This window comes from Artemia franciscana, chromosome 1 (assembly GCF_032884065.1).
Source record: "Artemia franciscana chromosome 1, ASM3288406v1, whole genome shotgun sequence".
NCBI classification, from domain to species: domain Eukaryota; kingdom Metazoa; phylum Arthropoda; class Branchiopoda; order Anostraca; family Artemiidae; genus Artemia; species Artemia franciscana.
Genome location: NC_088863.1, coordinates 7,875,033 through 7,893,133, shown reverse-complemented (window position 1 = coordinate 7,893,133; position 18,101 = coordinate 7,875,033). Strand labels below are relative to the sequence as shown.

Below are 18,101 nucleotides of genomic sequence, written 5' to 3'. Positions count from 1 at the left end.
CTGTCTATTTGCTCCTGTAACTGTAAGTAAAATTCATCTGAGTCACTTATCTCCGTTAGTTGGTTCAACAGAGGTATGTACTACTATAACTAATACCCTGAACTTTTTAGTCGTAAAATGAGCAATTAGTATTATATTATTAATACCTTCCCAGCCTAAACAAGACTTAGCAGCTTCCTTATTCATCATGAGCCCTACTCCCTGTCTATGTACCCCATCCTTCCTATCTGAGTAAACAAATTCTATGTCACCTAATTTCATGCTTCCTACCCCTGGGATATAAGTTTCTGAAACTCCTAATAAATCCAGTTTAAACCGTCTGAATTTGTCAGTCAAAATGTCGATACGATAGTTATTTTTTAACTTCGTAACATTCGAAGTTCCGATTTTTATGTTGTTCAAATCTTTGAAATTATTTTGGCCTCAGGAAAAGCAATGATCCCGGAATACCAGTGCAGGACGGGGACCAACATATCTTCTCAAGTCTACACCGAAGCGCTTAATCCGGCTTAGAACCGGACAGCAAGAAGTCCCTGGGACCTCCAGTAAGTTGGAGGCTTTGTGCAATCCTGGCCATATCTTGGTCAAAACATAGTTTTCAGTTCTTGGCAATGCTCTTCTATCAACAAAAGTCGAAATCCTGCACAGACAGTCCCAAGCCTATTACCTCCGACTCATTATATATTCATGCCTAAAAATATTATGCTACTACGGGGAGGCAACCCATAGTAGATAAATTAGCTAGGAAGAGGTTTCTCAGCCCGAAAACGCCCATCAAAACAAACCAAGCCCAGAAAATATTCAATCATCAGAATGCCTTGCAAGTAATGTGTTGTTTACTAGACGATAACTTCCTCTAGGGGCGCCACTCCTCAAGTAGAAAAAGTTGACCGCAAGTTTCCCAGACTTGCATGTACCCGAAAGGGTCGAGGCAGCCCTTTACAGAGGCCGTTGTCCATAGATCTGGATCTTACGCCCTGCCGTAGTTGTCCTCCTATATATGATCCTCCCACGATGGTGTTCTGCATCACCATGCAATTTAACCCATTACTGGGAGGTTTGTAACTCATGGGACGTGTGGACAAGCCAGTGTGGCCTCTTGAATGTACATTTGAGGGACCTTTTTCCTCCTCCACTTGTATTTATGGCCCAAGGAGAAGGTGCCCCAGTTTCTATTATGGACCCCCAGGGACAAGTTCCTTCTTGATCTGGGCCTCCTATGGAGGTACTCTACATGTCTGTAGGGCATTCCCCTATCTGTTATCCTCTACCAAAACCTAGCATGATTATCTAATAATTAACTAACTAATGCGACTAATAAATAGTTGTAGTAACTTGCAACTTTACTTTTAATTCAGACTGTAAAGTAAAGGATAAAAATAACACATACAAACTCTGTTGTCCTCTGCCAAAACCAAGCATGCAAACTAAACATTAACTAACTAATGCAACTAATTAATAGTTGTAATAAATTACAACTTTCCTTCTAATTTATACCCTAAAATAAAGAAAAAAGAAAACACAAAAAAGCTGTACTGTCCTCTACCAAAACCTAGCATGTTAACTAATAATTAACTAATAGATAGCCAATTTGGCCTGACTGAAACACCTCACAAGCCACGCCTTATAAAAAATCAGGTAGATGTCACTTGCGCCGTCCGGCTAGCAAAACATCCTACCATAGTTTACCTTTTTATTTGTGCGCGGAAGTTGGTTTTTCATGGTGAGAATGATATTGACTTATGCAGTTTTTTTTCGCTCTATTTTTGAGTACCAGAATCACTCCTGTTGAAGCCGTCGCTGTGCCAAAAAATGACTTAATAAAGTTGCGTTTCCCTTCTACCTTTTTGGCGCCATCTATCTTGACTACACTAACTGCATTGCACTTACTGCGAGAAGTCACAGGTGGCGCATCGTCCACCAATGGAAACAATCCGACAGGAAAGAAACGTGGATGTCGGGCAGGGAAAAATGAAAGGAGAAGGCGTACGGGGTGTGCTATTTCGGTACTAGTGACAAGCCGTGACTATTGTTCTTCGCCAAAACAAGTGTTTGAGCGAAACCTGGTGAAAATCAAGATATCCAGAGCACCTAAAATACCGAGTCTGAAGAGATTTGACGAAACTCCCGTGTGCCCCTTCCAGGATAGCCCACCCGTTCTTAAGCCCGAACGTCCTTTAGCTAAAAGTAAGTTGCCAAATATACTTGTGTGTAACGCTACATCTTTGAACAACTAAACTGATGCACTTGAAGTTATTGCCAGGCAGAACAACGCCTCTATAATAATAATAAGCGAATGTTGGGACACTTCTGACGAATCAGCGCGCATCAAAGGTTACGCAAGCTACTTTAATACGCGTCACGATCGTGGCTTGAATCGTCGAGGAGGAGGCGTTGGACTTTATGTTCGTAATGACCTATCCTCAAGGCTGTTAAGTGAGCCTTTTGACTCCGACCACGAAATATTATGGACCGAATGCAAACCTGCACGTTTATCAAAAAGATTTTCATGTTTAATTGTTGCTTCGGTCTATTATCCTGAAAGTGCTAAAAACAGGAAAGACTTGATTGAACACATTCAGTTTTTCGTAGACAAAATGCGCCGCAAGCATGTCTCTCCTGGCTTTGTTATTGCCGGAGACTTCAATCAAACTAATAGGCAATGGGTTTCAAATATTTTAGATTTGCGACAAGCCGTTACAATACCTACCCATCAAAGTGGCAGCATACTGGACTTGATTTTTACAAACTTGACAGACTTTTATTACGCACCGAGATCCCTAGGACCCCTTCTGAATTCTGATCACTTTATCATCTTCTGGGAAGCCAGTTCGGCAATTCCGAAGCCAAAACGAGTCAAGTATACGGTGCGACCACTTACTGAGGACTCGATATCTACATTTGGTCGCTGGATCGGTAATTATCAGTTTGAGGACATTTGCTCTGAACAGGATATTAATATTAAAGTCAATAAGCTGAATACTCTGCTTCAGGAGCAATTTCAGACTTGTTTTCCCGTAAAAGTCATTACTGTGAGTGACACTGATAAACCGTGGATAACCAATGATCTAAAGAATTTAATAAAAACCCGTTGTCGCCTTCATATCGCTGGTGATACCGTAGCTTCAGCCAAGTTGCGTAATCATATTGTTAAACTAAACAAGCGTGCCAAGAGGCAGTATGTGAGGGATAAAATTACTCCCTTACTCACAATAGACCCCCACAAATGGCATTCCTCAGTAAAAAGACTTACCGGTAAGACAACACTCAGAGATCTAAGGCTCCTCAAAGAGGACGGTACCTTAACCTCAGCTAATGAAGTCAATTCTTTTTTTGCTGACATTTTTACCTCATTTCCATCAATCACCAAATCAGAAATTGATACTATCATTGCTGGTGCAGAGATTGAGGGCGTATGTGAGGTCTCTGAATTCACTGTTTATAAGGAACTCCTAAGACTGAAAGCGAACTGTGCGTCCTACCCAGGTGAGCTTCCAGTAAAGCTGTTACGTGAATTCGCCATTTTTCTTGCTAAGCCACTCTCTTCTATAATCAACCAATGTTTCCTTCAGCAAGTATTCCCTAGTGCTTGGAAAAGAGCATATGTCCGCGTTATTCCAAAAGTAAGGTGTCCAAAATCTTGTGATCAACTCCGGCCTATATCAATAACTCCGAACCTTTCTAAAGTTGCAGAAACGTTTATTTACCGCAAACTTATGTCACAGGTCTCTGCACATCTAGACCCGTATCAGTATGGATGCTTAAGAGGCAGCAGCACAACTGTTTATTTAGTACGGATGTACCATCTCATTGTCGAGTGGCTCGACCGAGGAAGTGCTATAGTCGACCTTCTCCTCGTAGACTACCGAAAGGCTTTTGATCTTATTCGCCATTCCGTTGCTATGACAAATCTACGCACCATGGGTGCGCAAAAACATATTCTCCTTTTAGTGATCAATTTTTTACAAGCCCGCTATCAGTGCGTTTACAGTCTTTTCCCAGGAGATACCGACTCCGAATGGGTCGAGCTTACATGCGGAGCCCCACAAGGTACTAAGCTCGCTAGTCTACTGTTTTTGGCAGTGATAAATTTCATCCTTTTCGGCTATGAAGAAAGATTTAAGTATGTAGACGACTTGTCAGTCCTACTGAAGTACATTGTTGATAAGTCTGAGGCTGTCCCCCAATTCTGTAACGAAATAATCAAAAACTTCAAAGATGAATGTACTGCGAACAGCCTCCAAATCAACGAAGGAAAGACTAAAATCCTTCGCTTTAATCCCCTGAAGAGAGACTTTGTGTGCCCTCCTCCTCCTTATCCTAGTGAATCTTCGGCAGTAGTGCTTGGTGTCAAGTTTAGCATCGACTGCTCTTTCAGCCTCCATGTCGATACAATTATCAAAAAGGCAAATAGTGCGATGCGGACACTTATACTAATGCGTCGATTTGGTTTTTCAGTGACACAACTAAGGATAGCCTATCTTACTTACATTCGACCAATTTTAGAGTATGCATGTCCCGTATGGGGCCCACAAGTCAATAACACTATTTACCTAAGTGACCAGCTTGAGTCAATACAAAAAAGAGCAGTCAAAGTAATATTGTGCGATGCTTTTATCGAATATAAGTTAGCATTATCCACTTTACAAATTCCCTCTCTTCAAGAGCGTCGTCTCAGTTTGATTCTTGAATTTGGCCAATATCTTCTCAGAAGTGATAAATACAGATCGATACTACCACCAGTTTTAGTGAAACATCGAAGTACTAGGTTGAAGAAATTTGACAGATTAGCAGCACCTCCTTCACGCACAAATCGTTTTTCCAACTCATTCATCCCTTTCTTTGTATCAAAGTATAACAATTGTTGATTTTAAACTATCTGTCTTCTGATTTTTTTTTTAGTCGTTTGATTTAATCCTTTTTTCTTTTTTTGTAAGCACAAGCGCCATTTAGTTTTATGACTACGAGAGATTGTGCAAATAAAACCTATTCTATTCTATTCTATTCTATTCTATAAAAACACCTTAGAGAATTTAAATTGACAAGAATACTTATTAGAAACAATGCTAGTAATACAGAAGTAGACTTAAATAGCCTATTTGGCCTGTTGGAAACATCTCACAAGTCACACCTTATAGAAAACACCTTAGAAAATTTAAATTAAGAAGAATACCTATGACAAACAATGCTAGTAATACAGAAGTAGACTTAAATATCCAATTTGGCCTGTTTAAAACATCTCACAAGCCACACCTTATAGAAAACACCCTAGAAAATTTAAACTAAGAAGAATGCTTAATAGAAACAATGCTAATAATACAGAAGCAGACCTAAATAGCCAATTTGGCCTATTTGAAACATTTTACAAGCCACACCTTATAGAAAACACCCTGGAGAATTCAAACTAAGAAGAATACTTATTAGAAACAATAATACAGAAGTAGACCTAAATAGCCAATTTGGCTTATTTGAAACATCTGACAAGCCACACCTTATAGAAAACACCTTAGAGAATTCAAATTAAGAAGAATACTCATTAGAAACAATGCTAGTAATACAAAAGTAGACCTAAATAGCCAATTTGGCCTGTTTGAAACATCCCACAAGCCACACCTTATAGAAAACACATTAGAGAATTTAAAATAAGAAGAATCCTTATGAGAAACAATGCTAGTAATACAAAAGTAGACCTAAAGAGCCAATTTGGCCTTTTTGAAACATCTCACAAGCCACACCTTATAGAAAAGACCTTAGAAAATTTAAATTAAGAAGAATACTGATTAGAAGCAATGCTAGTAATTCAGAAGTAGACTTAAATAGCCAATTTGCCCTATTTGAAACATCTCACAAGCCAAATCTTACAGAAAACATCTTAGAGAATTTAAATTAAGAAGAATACTTATTAGAAACAATGCTACTACGATGGTTCTGCCATCCGGAACAATTGGAATCAGCAACCATATCCTTCTATTCTAATGCCTCAAGCATTTAGCTCCCAAAATATAATTTGAACGTCCCTTATCAACCCCTATATAATAGCAGCGTTAAACTCCCGAGATTCCAGGAAAACTCCCAGTAACATCACTCATAAATGAACTGCCCCAGTAACTAATACGAATGTATTAGTTACTGTGGCATACTTAGTTAATAGTGGCATAGTGCTACTAGGCGATTTCAGCGATCTCCACAGGCGCTGGGTCAGTCAATCTCTTGATCTCAAACAGGTGATAAGAGTACCTACTACGGAGAAATCAACTATCGATTAGATTTTCACAGATGTGGGAAAGTTTGACCATCCCCCTGAATCAGGGCCTAGCGTAGGCAAGAGTACCCATTTTTCGATACTGTGGAAACCTAAGGATACGAAGGCAACAGCTAAGAAAGAGACTATTATATGTTGGCATCTCACAGCAGAAGGCAAAAGAGGGTTTTCTAGATGTTGCGTAGGCAAGAATTGGGCTCACCTGCATAGAATATCTGATGTCAATAGGATGATAGACCTTTTCAACTTTGAAATGACCAATGCCTACCATCCTTTTTTTCTAAAGAAACTTGTAAAACGATTTTCTGCTGACAAACCATGGGTCACACCTTAAATTGAGAAACTTATCAGAAAGCTCAACAGATTGCACAAGTCAGGAAACCAAGAGCACTGAAAGAAAATGAGGAAGATCGTTTTGAACGAATGCAAGAAAGCAGAAAAGGCCTTTGGTGAAAAGCTATCCAAAATAATTAACTCAGACTTACATACGTTTCATAAGGCATTTCGAGAATTAATAAGCTCTCAACGCTCCACGACTTTCCACATAAGGGTGGAAGATTGAATACACGTCACTGAAAATGATCCAAATGAGTGGTTCACAGAAATTTGCAGATCTAACCCGAGAGCTGAAACAAGATCTCTTTGCCTCGATGTTGCTGGAATTCCTGTAATACTGCCTCTAGATGTCTTCAAGTTCCTTCTACACGTAAATCAACCCACCCAGATGATCTGCCATCAACTCTGTTCAAAGAAAATGCCATTTACTTATCAGAACCCATTGCTTGTATCATTAACCAGTCCCTGATCACAGGAACCTTTCCAGAGCCACTGAAGGAGGCAGTCGTTATCCCCGTCCCGAAAGTCATGAACCCCAAGGAACTGGGCGATCTGCGACCAATTTTTTCTACTCCATTATTATCAAAAGTTTATGATACTTTCTTAAACAAATGGCTTCTACAGTGACTCAGCGAAATAATAGACCCCCGACTATACGGCTTCCAACATGGGTGCAGTACAAGCACTACCCTGTAAAAAATTTTGAAACAATGGTAGCCTACCTTGAAATTAATGAGGCATTTGTTGAACTTCTACAAGCAGATGTCAGGAAAGCTTTTGATACCTCTTGCCATGAGGAAATATTAAAATGCATGGAAGGTTTTCACCCATTTTTAATAAAGGTAGTTGAAAGTTTCCTATCTGAACGAAAACAGAAAACCAAACACAAACACGAGCTGTCAAACACAACGACTCTAATATTTGGTATACCTCAGGAACTAAGCTAGGCCCTACCTTATTCTTGTTACTTTGCAACATGATAGCTACGTGGCACAAAGATCTCGCAAAGTTCGCCGACGACTTAACAATGATAGTACTACACAAGCAGAACGAAATCCTAGACCTACAGGAAGTCGTAACGAGACTGGAGCGAGATTTTTCAGAAAATAACTCACCAAAAATAGAACGAAATAAGAAATAATGAGGATTTCATTTTTAAAGGATAGGGTACCAGATTTACCGGAAGTGAATATACCAGTAGTTCAGAAATTCTGGGTGTCATTTTTCGCGATAGATTGACATGGGACGACTATGTAAATCATGGATGCACTGTTACCTTATGAAGAATGTCTTGTTCTATCAGATCTAACAACGCTTGAAACAAGGAGGCACGAACTTCTAATGGGCTTCGGACATGGCCTTCTCTCATCACAGAAGCATCGCGATATCCTATCACCGAATATTAAGCGAAACAAGCACGACAACCGGCACCGCAACAAGCTACAGTCATAGAACCCCGGAGTAACACGGCGATACAGGAAATCCTTCCGACAATATTTCAGTATTCTTTTCAATTTATAGTTTTATAAATTACGATTATTTATTTTGATATTCCGCAATAAATTATTTGTCATGTCAAATATCTATTGTTTTCAGTTGGTTTTCTGTAGATTTCGTAGTTCTGACTATTTTCATTCTTTAGTACAAGAACATCAAGAAAGGGAAGTTTCCCACTCTCTTGGTATTCAACTGTAAATTTTAAATCCCATCCCTCTAAAAAATTGAGATACTCCAAAAAAAAATTCTAATTGTTCCTTCCAATAATTCCACGATGACTTTATATCGTCTATATAAAGTCCCCAGAATTTATGTTAAAAAAAATTAGTCTTAACGCTACTGTTTCTAAATTTTCAATAAAAACGTTTTCTAATAACGGACTTAACGCAGCTCTCATAGGTAAGCCATCCACCTATGCAAAAATTCTTTTCCAAATTAAAAAAAAAAAGATAACGTATTGCACAACATTACAAAATCTATTATTACAGAGCTAGTAATCTGATATCTGATTCTTATTTACTGGTTATGGTTAGTGTCTTTTTATTTATTTGAACTTCTCTCTCTATATTCCCTTGAAGTTTTTACTAATTGTCAGCAGTCGTTCCTGAGATATTGCAAATGCTGCCTTTTGGTAAATGGCACGCACATAGAGTCTTTCATTGACTTCACCATCCTCTCCTATATTTTCAGAAAGCTTATGAATTTACATGGTGTATTTTGATCAAGTTCGACAACCCGTGAAAGTTTTAGCTTAATATCATTAGATGATAGTGAGATATTGCACATGTGCCGTTTTGACAATACTCTTTTGACAACTTAGATACATAAAGTGTCTTTTAATGTAGTCACAACCCCCTCCTCGCTCAATATTCCCTGAAAATTTGAACGACCTCCGCCATTCGAGGTCGACTAGAGTTTTTGCAGACTAGTCCTTTTAACAACTTGCATGCACTATGCCTTTTTTACGAGCAATCGGTAGTTTAACTCTTTTGAGTTAGTTCAATAGTTGTAGCTGTAACAGTAGAAGTTGCAGTAGTGTTTGCAGTTATAGTCGTAATTCCAGTAGAATTAGCAGCCCTAATCCGAAAGTTGCAGCAGTTTTTGTCACAGTGTGTTTTATTTTAAATCGCGAGTAAGAAGTTATAGTCGCAAATAGTCGTAATCGCAAGTATTTACAATTGCAGTCGTAGTTGTAGTAGCAATAACGGTCCATGAAATTTTTCAATTTCAAACCTGGATGCAAATAGGGTCTTTTGATTTAGTTTAAAATCCCCCTCAAGATTCGCTTAAGCTTCACCTTCATGCCTTTAACTCTTTTTCACGCGTCCAGGATTTCCCCCCTGTTTCCCAATGACGAATCACTGATGTAAAGAATGGGCCCATTGCGTGATCTAAAACTCTTTTTCTGTAATTAGACCCTTTGACTATTTTAAACAAAGTGGTTATTTCATAATTTTGATCATTTGGTTAGGGGGGGGGGGTCCAAAAGGGGAAGGGGGCCATTTGACCTCTAAGCACTGATCAACAAGCCCTAAAAATTTCAGCTCAACACCCTAATTTGTTCTTGGATGAGGGACAATCAGCATGCAATATTTTCTGAAAGTAGTCACTGGTAGAAGTAGTCGCAGCCAGAGTCGCAAATTGTCGCAGATTCAATTTGTCACAATCGCAGTCACAACTTGCAGCTGCAATAGTAGTAGTAGTAGTATTATTAATGGCTCTAAAACTTTCAAGTTCATACCCTTAGCCATTCCGAAGTAATTATAGGTTTTGTTATTGGTGGCCTTGATGCAAAAAGTGCCTTTTGATTAGTTCAGCACCCCCTCAACATTGCTTGAAGAAATGAAATGTTTTGTTATCAAAATTTCCATCAGTGGTTGGGAGGGGCCATCTAAACAGGGCAAGTTGTGGAAGGACTGGCTACTCTTCGGTCATTTTTGCGCGTCTCCTTGAATTTGTTATGAAAGTTTGATCACAATGAATCTTCTTTTTCGGATCAGCAATGAGATCAGCAATAAATCCCCGACTGCTGAGATATTGCTGATTCGTCTTTTTGACGAACATAATGCACATTGTCGGTTTAATTTGGTTTAATATTCCCCTAAAAGTATCCTGAAAGTCGTCGCATATCAAAATAGTCACAGTTGTGAGTAGTTGCAGTCACAGTTGCGTATCATCGCAATTACAAGTAGTCGGGTTTCAAGTAGTCATAGTTGCAGGTAGTCGCCATGGAAAGTAATCTTAGTCACAGTCGTAAGTAGTTGGACAACACAGAAGCAGTTGTAGTAGTAATTGTCTTGAAAGTTTCAACTTGATACTCATGCCTGTTCCCAAGATATTGCAGATACACCTTGTTGATAACCTGGACGCATATAGTGTCTGTTTATTTAGATTAATAAAAAAAGCCTTTCCTGAAAAGAAGTTTTGCAAAGAATAGTAAAGAGTCATATTAAACTTAAGACCAGCAAAAATAAATTTTTATAATCATTCAAGCTAAAAACAACCTGATTACTATTAAAGAATAAATGAAACCCAAAACGAACAGACATCAAATACACAATCATAAAATAGGTGTTTCAATATTTATATTTATTAATGTATTTGATTAAATACAAATTAAAACGAACAGAAATCACTAAAAACAAGAGTTTGCCAACTGGTTCCTTCATTAACTGCAAAAGTCTAAAGCCTGCTGTGTCATTTGCACTTTACTGAAAACAACTCATTGCAAACGTTTTCTTTTGTACTTACAATATTGAAAATAAAAATAAAATTACGGGGAAAAAATCTTCAACTGCTCAGGTTTCATTAATTAATATCACTATATAACAAATATTCAGTTTAATTTTAATAGTTCTTTTCAAGGACTGTTCAAGACATATATAGTTTTAAGTATAGCAGCAATGACGCAGTAGATTTCTGCTTTTACAGTTAGGGAAGGATTCAGTATCTAAACAATTGTTTGTAGTGATTTTTGTTGGTTTTAGTTTTATTTGGATATTCAGTTTCAGTCCAACACGTTTTAAGATTAATTCATTCATTTCCATTGAATATTAAATATGAATATTGAAATACCTGTTGTATGAATGTTTGCTATGATTGTTTATTTAATTTCTGTGTGGTTTGTGCTTTATGTATAAGTAAGTAATCAGATTAACGACGCCTCTTGACTACTAAGGTCCCTGCGTCGGCCCTGTAGTGCATTGCTGCTGCATGATTCGATCTCTGGGTCCCGTATTACCAAGCTAAGGTCAAACCCACTGCGCCACCACAGGACATGTTTATGCATTCTTTCTGGTCAATTTTAGTTTGAATTTGTATACGAATTTGTTTCTACTGGTCTTAAGTTTAATATGGCTCTTAGCTATTCCTAGAAAACCCATTCTTTTTGATATTTTTTATTAATATCTTTTCATTTTCGATTGCCAAAGAACCAAGTTTTTAAACATTCCCCCTTTCAAAGTAATTTTTTTTCATCACACCTTTCATATGAAGTGACTTAGAAAATTTTTTTATAAAAGATAATACATTTAAGCTTTGTGGCTCTCTACTATAGGCAATGCGTTGCCTCTGAAAATAATTTGGAAATGCAAAATAAATAAAAAAACGAAATTGATTTTACCAAACAAAAAACTTCACGTACGAGAGGTAAAAAAAAACCCCTCATGTGTAATAAAGAAGAAGAATGGAGTTCTGAATTCACAGGAACAGCAAAATAGGATAATGAAGTTAGAGAAGGGTGGATTTATTGAAGTCATTTTATTGTGTCTTTTTCTAAACCTAGCGTCACATTCTGCTCATCCATCCATCCCATTAGCTCCTGCTCATCGCATTGAAAATAACTTAATGCAATCAATTGCATTTTATTCCTAATAGCAAGTAAAAGCTATTTTTATTGAAAGAGAATTTGTTTTGTTGGCTGAAAACATCTCCTTTGAAAAAAAAATTATTCTTTTATAAAGAGAATGTTTTTCATTAGCTGTCGATAATGAGAACTAGTTGCGATTGATAGAAATGAGCTATAACAATTGCGGGGTTTGCATTTCCTAAATAGTTTTAACTCGTTTGTGTTATCCCTGTTGGATATTATCTAACCTTTTTGTCCTACTCTTATAATCTGGTTATGTCCTTAGATTAATATATCTCAGTTTCCCCCATCCCCTGCGGTATAAAAGACTCTTAAGAGTGCTCACTTTTAGGTGGTTCCGTGGCTATAAAGGTCTCTTAATTGTTAATCATCTTCCCAATCTTACATTAAAATTCAGGGCATATGCCTGGTTATATTACTTTAGATAAGGATATGTTCATCTTTTTACTGCTTAACTTATCAATTTCCGTCCATTTGAACATTTATGAATTCTAAAGATTGTACAGTGATATTATCTTTCAGTTTCAAACACGCAGAAGAAATTTCCTCACTTGAGGAAAAAAATACTGGCACAGTTCATGCATTAGAACAAACTCAAACAGAGGCAAGTCAACCGAAGTCTTCACTAGAAAGTTCTGTACTTAAAAATGAAAGTGATTTAATGGAATTGGCAAAAACTAAGGGTCACCTTGAAGAAGCCCTAGCTCAAGAGAATGTTTTGGAAATAGAATTGAAGAAATTACAAAATGAAGTTGAAGTAGTAGGTAAGTAAGTTAGTAGGTTTGTTTCTGAATTACTGGAAAAAACTACGGAACTCTACATCAGTGTTTGGATTTAATGCCAGACTGAGATTAATAGAATTCTCATTGGCTTAAGACTATGTAAAAGAACACTTCTCGAAAGTAATTGGAGAAAGTAATGCAGAAACCATTAATTGATTTAAGTTAAAACAAAATGATAAAAAAGGTGCAAAATGAGTTGAAATGAAACAAATGGGGGCAAATTTACAGGAGGGGAATTCTTTCAGTGACTGAAAGAGGATTGAGACTGAGATTAAAGTTTTAAAAAGGATTAGATTGGGAAACTGGAAAACTCAAGCTAACCAGATGACGAAAAGAAGAGAAAAACAAATCTCAAAATGCTTGAAAAACGTTGAAAGGATAATTTTGATTAAGAGTGGCTGAGACAGAATTTTAATCTGAGATAGAACGTACACTGGCTGGATTTACAACTGCTAAGACTGACCTTTGAGCGATTTCAAATTGCAATTTAGGTTGGAACCTCATATTCGATGTTTAATAGGGTTTAGATTATTATAGATAAAACCAGCTAGTTTTCTGCATTTTTTTGTACAGGGGGAGGTCATACTTTAAACAAACTATTAGAAAAACAGGGTTGAAAAAAGGATTCCAAAGTGCATTCACTGAACTTGCCACATTTCTGCATATGCTATAAACAAATAATGGTGATTTTTTGTTAAGCAGTGCCTCCTCATTTTTCTTTACCCTTGTTGTCGCACAGAATGTAATTGCCAAATCGGAAGAAAATCTTCGTCAGGATACTAATCACAAGCAGGAGACTGAAAAAAGGTTATGGTGACAAATGTGATCAATAAACAAGTAATTTACCCTATAGTCACTGGCATCTATGATGTGATGAATCTGGAGCGCAGTTCCCAGTATCCACGGACTGTCTCAGACAAGTGGGGAAGCACGTACTAATAGTGTTTTAGGGGTAATTGGTACTAAGTTGGTTATCAGTAAGATGGGTATTGATATTAAGTAAACAGAGGGCTATCCTATTCGAGCAACTTTAGCGGATAATATTCTTCAACCCATTCTTGTCATCTTTCATTCCTCTGAGTGTGGAAAGTACACGTTTTCAAAAGAGAAGAAACGGGTATGAAACCCGGTAAACACTAAAGCCTGGTTGGTGAGCTGAAGCCCGGTAAATATTAAACTCTGGATATGTGTTCGAGTTAATTTGACTTAAAATCCATTTTTGTATTTTGCTTTTATTTGACGAAACATCCATTTTTGTATTTTGCCTTTATTTGACGAAACATCCATTTTTGTATTTTGCTTCCGCTCTGAAATCACTTAAGATATATATCGATTTCAATAAAGCGTGTATAAGACTCGTTGCTATGATTGGGATGCAAGGGGGACGACTTCCCAGTTCTTATTCCAAGTCATTTCTGTTTCTCGTGAACTATCTTGAAGAGGGTTTTTAAATCTAAGATCGTTCTTCTTGTCTGAAGTTTATTGAGAGTGAGCCTTCTTAGAGCTTCGTCATACGGATGGATTCTGAATCCTTGAAGTCCTTTTGCAAAGCGTTTCTGGACTCGTTCTATTCTGTCAATATCCTTTTTGAGATATGGCGACCAGATTACAGTGGTTTATTCAAGCTCAAACACCAAAACAAGAAGAACAATAGGGAATATTTTAAGACAGTGGTAAACAAATTAGAATGAATATTTCGGCCCTATGTCCAAGGGCCGTCCCCAGCAATACAAATATGATAAAACAACTTACAAGAGGATAAAATCAATAAAACTAAAATGAACAGTTTTTCCAATATTCATTCTAATTTGTTTCCCACTGTCTTAAAAAATTCCCTATTGTTCCTATTGTTTTTGGTGTTTGTGATGGAAAGGCAGTGTGGTCTTCGTCGTTATTTACGAACTCAAGCTGTGGGCTGACGTAGCTTGTGTATGCTGAGATCTTTGAGTGAATGTCAAGGTATCGTAGGGAGTGAGTAGCCAGAAAGTATTTTAGCCTCAGGCACAACCAGGCCGATATGCTTTTCTGGTTTGAGGTCCAAGCTCAGAATTACACCTAGGTCCTTTTCGTAAGTAGATTTCGTCATGTTGATACTTTTCATTGTGTATTTGTACTTGGGATTTTGGTGGCCAAGATGAACGACAGAGCATTTTGCTACATTTGGTGAAAGTTGCCATTCTTCGAGCTTCTCTGTCAGGGCGTCCAAGTCGCTTTGTATTTGTGATGATGCACTAGCTTCTCCCTGGAGCTCCGTATCGTCTGTAAACAGGCCTAAGTCGGTTTGGGAAAACAAAACTGGGCCGAGAACACTACCTTGTGTGGCGCCACTGGTTGCATCTATCCATGTAGATAGTGTGTCTACAACCTTGACCGCTATTTTTCTATCATTCAATTATGCTGAGAGCTAATTATTTAGCTGTCTTTTGATTCCATAGACTTCTAGGCAGTGGATAAGTTTTCGCAAGGATGTTCGGTCGAAGGCCTTAAGTAGATCGATTAGAATAATATCTCCCACGGTCCAGGGCAGACTGGATGTAGTCATGTATCACTACTACTTGGGAAACAGTAGAACGATTTTTATGGAAGCCATGCTGATGATCTGAGATGAGGTTGTTCAATTCGAGGTGCGAGTTTAGCTTTTCCACTATGACCCTTTCCATGATTTTCAGGAATGGTGAAATAAGGCTGATCGGGTGATAATTCTCCGGGTCACTCCGTTTCCCTTTTCCTTTGAAAATAGGTTTTCCATGGGATAGCTTCCAGGAAGTAGGAAACTTGCATTGCTCAAATGAGATTCAGGGAAGTATTGCCAGAGGTTTACTTAGCTTGTCTCTCAGTTCTTTCAGGATAAAGGACTGTATGCCATAAGGATTGAGTGCTTCTGACGCTTTCATGCTCTTCATTGCTCTTAGAACACTTCCTGGCGTTAAGTCAATGGTGTGGAGCTCGCTTCCTGGGTGTAAGTCTTTGAGTTGAGGTAAATAACCATCGTTAACAGTGAACGGGCTGGCGAAGAATTCTACAAGAGCATTAGGCTTATCTAGGCTAGTGCTATGGACCACATCACTTCGATCTATTAGTGTTGGTAGTTTCTGTTGCTCACCTAGCTTGCGTTTGCACATATTGTTGAAATCGCTTTTTGTTCTTATTTTCTGGAATTCTTCCCGTTTGTAATTTTGCTATAGTTTCTGATAGCTTTTCTGCATTTTTAGCCGAGTTTTTGAAGCTTGGCGAGCCTACTTATGCTTCCAGATGCTTTGTAATCCCTGAATGACTTCTTGCGGTCCCTGATGAGCTTTCTTATGTGCTTGGGAAGGAATATCCTTTTGTCAATGTGCTTGTTGTTCCTGGATGGTGTGGTTTGAGTGACGGCTCGATGAAGTATGCCGTAGAAAACTTCCCAGACTTCGGCAATTTGTAGGTTGTACACAAGATTGTCCCAATCGGTATGCTGTAGTATTATTTTGAGTTTCGTTATGTCTGTTTTATGGAAGTTTAATTTAAAATCGGGTCCATCATCCTTTGTACGAATTTTGAGTTGTTCAGCACGGACTTGGCAGTGAACAATATGTTTGTGGTCGCTTGTAACGGGGTTAACGGCTGTTTTTGTAACGAGCAGTTCTACCGTGGGCATGTTGAATACAACTTCCAAAGTATCACTTTGACGTAGGCTCGAGGACAATCTGCGCTAGGTTCAACTTGCTAGGGAGGTCAAGATAGTGTATTAGCTAATCTTTTAAGTTCTGGCTTCATCATTCTGAAGGAATGATTTTCCGATCCATTTCAGGTATGTTTAGGTCTCAGCATGTCACTACTTATTTAAATTTGTTACCAATCTTCTCCAGGTAGGCAGAAAATTCACGATCCGCTGTCAGTCCTTCTCTCGGCTTCTTATAAGTTGCTGTTGACCGCTACACGGCTAAAATTGCCAGACGAGAACCGTCGTTAGAAGTTGGCATAACACAGGTTATGGCGTCCGTTGTGTTATTAGAGAAACTACTGTGCTTGTATAAGTCTTCCCTTGAAAGTATCACCATACCACTTCCCTGTGGTTTTTCCGTGTTATCCTTCCTAAAAATTTCATATTCTGGTATTCCAAATCTAGTTGATAGTACTTTTTCATGTAACCAAGTTTCAGAAATGCAGATTACATCGTATTGAGAGTTTTCGTAGAGGAATCCTTGAAGCTCGCCGAACTCTCCAACCATGCTGTGTGCGTTAAAAATTAGTAAGTTTGTCTCTTTTGGTTGTTCGGCTATTGTCTCACGTTCGCATTACGCGGTTTTGGAGCAACGGCTCCCACCAGAATACTGTGCCGCTCTTTCGTCTTTGTTTCTTCTGAATTCTGATCGTTTCTGAATCTGCATGCGTATCAAATCAGGGTTAGTGTACATGTTTTTTTTGTGTTTCATCATCGCCGGATGTCCTGAGTGCTGGAGCTCCCTTCACTATTTGTTGGCACTTTTTCAGGCTATCTGGGTTGTTGCATTTTAGTTTGATCAGTAGTAGTTTCGGTTTTCCTCCAAGGGAAGCTTTACCGATACGAACTGTTTCCAGGATTTCCATTCGGTCAATCGAGCTCCAAGTTCGTGGTCTTCACAAAGCTTGACAACCTTTCCGGCGTCCGTACAGCCATCATTTTCTGGCAGCCCTGTAACAACAAAGTCGAAACGTTTCTCATCGCGTTTTTTCCTTTCTCTTTCTGCAAGAAGTAGCATATTGATGGCCGGCTCTTGGATCAGAGTCCTACTTTGATTTAGTTGTCCATTTGGCCTTGGTGCCATTGTGGGACCTCGGTCTGCCACGGAATCTCGTAGTCTCAGGAGTAGTTTTGATATGTTCCTTTTCGAGCAGCTTGTACACTCGTACTTAAACAGTTGTGAGTTGCTTAATCGCTAGGAATAAATCTGCGTGCAATGATCTGCATCCAGCGTGCTCCCATTCTGAGCAGAAAAAGCACTGCAACGAGGAGCAATGTTCTGCCACTTTGTGACAGTACGAGCAGTCGCTAGTGTTTCTTTGCTGGGAAGTGGAAGTTGACTGAAAAGAATCGAAGTCTGTGAATGCTGGGATCGGATTTCCTGGTGGAAGAGTGACCGAACGTCAATCAGCTGGTCTTAGAGTGGATCTGTTTTGTACTGGAGTGTTTTTGGGGTTGCCAGATTTAGATTTGTATTTCTGACAGAGCTACTCTCCCTTCAGTTCTTATATATTTTTTTTTTACGTTACTGAAGCAGAATTAAAGTAAAACGAGCTGCAGCACTCTATATAAAATTTTTACTGTTTTAAAAAGTAGAGGTGAGAGAAAGAGTCAAACTTTAGCGTAAAGAGCGGGGCTTTGAGGAGGGAGCAGCCG

General features: G+C 38.5%; 3 protein-coding genes across 3 annotated transcripts in view; all 3 read left to right on the top strand.

Moving 5' to 3' along the window:
- Positions 1–15,428, top strand: part of LOC136041565 (uncharacterized) — a 76,304-nt gene extending 60,876 nt beyond the window's left edge. The window contains exons 10-11 of the mRNA XM_065726290.1: positions 12,486–12,727; positions 15,415–15,428. Coding sequence (XP_065582362.1) covers positions 12,486–12,727; positions 15,415–15,428 — 256 coding nt within the window. The remainder of the gene's footprint in view (positions 1–12,485; positions 12,728–15,414) is intronic.
- The window catches only part of LOC136025011 (histone-lysine N-methyltransferase, H3 lysine-79 specific-like), a 469,133-nt gene that overhangs the window by 234,593 nt on the left and 216,439 nt on the right, over positions 1–18,101 (top strand). The gene's annotated exons all lie outside the window — the stretch shown is intronic.
- The window catches only part of LOC136025019 (trichohyalin-like), a gene marked incomplete at its 5' end in the record, with an annotated part of 228,437 nt that overhangs the window by 134,688 nt on the left and 75,648 nt on the right, over positions 1–18,101 (top strand).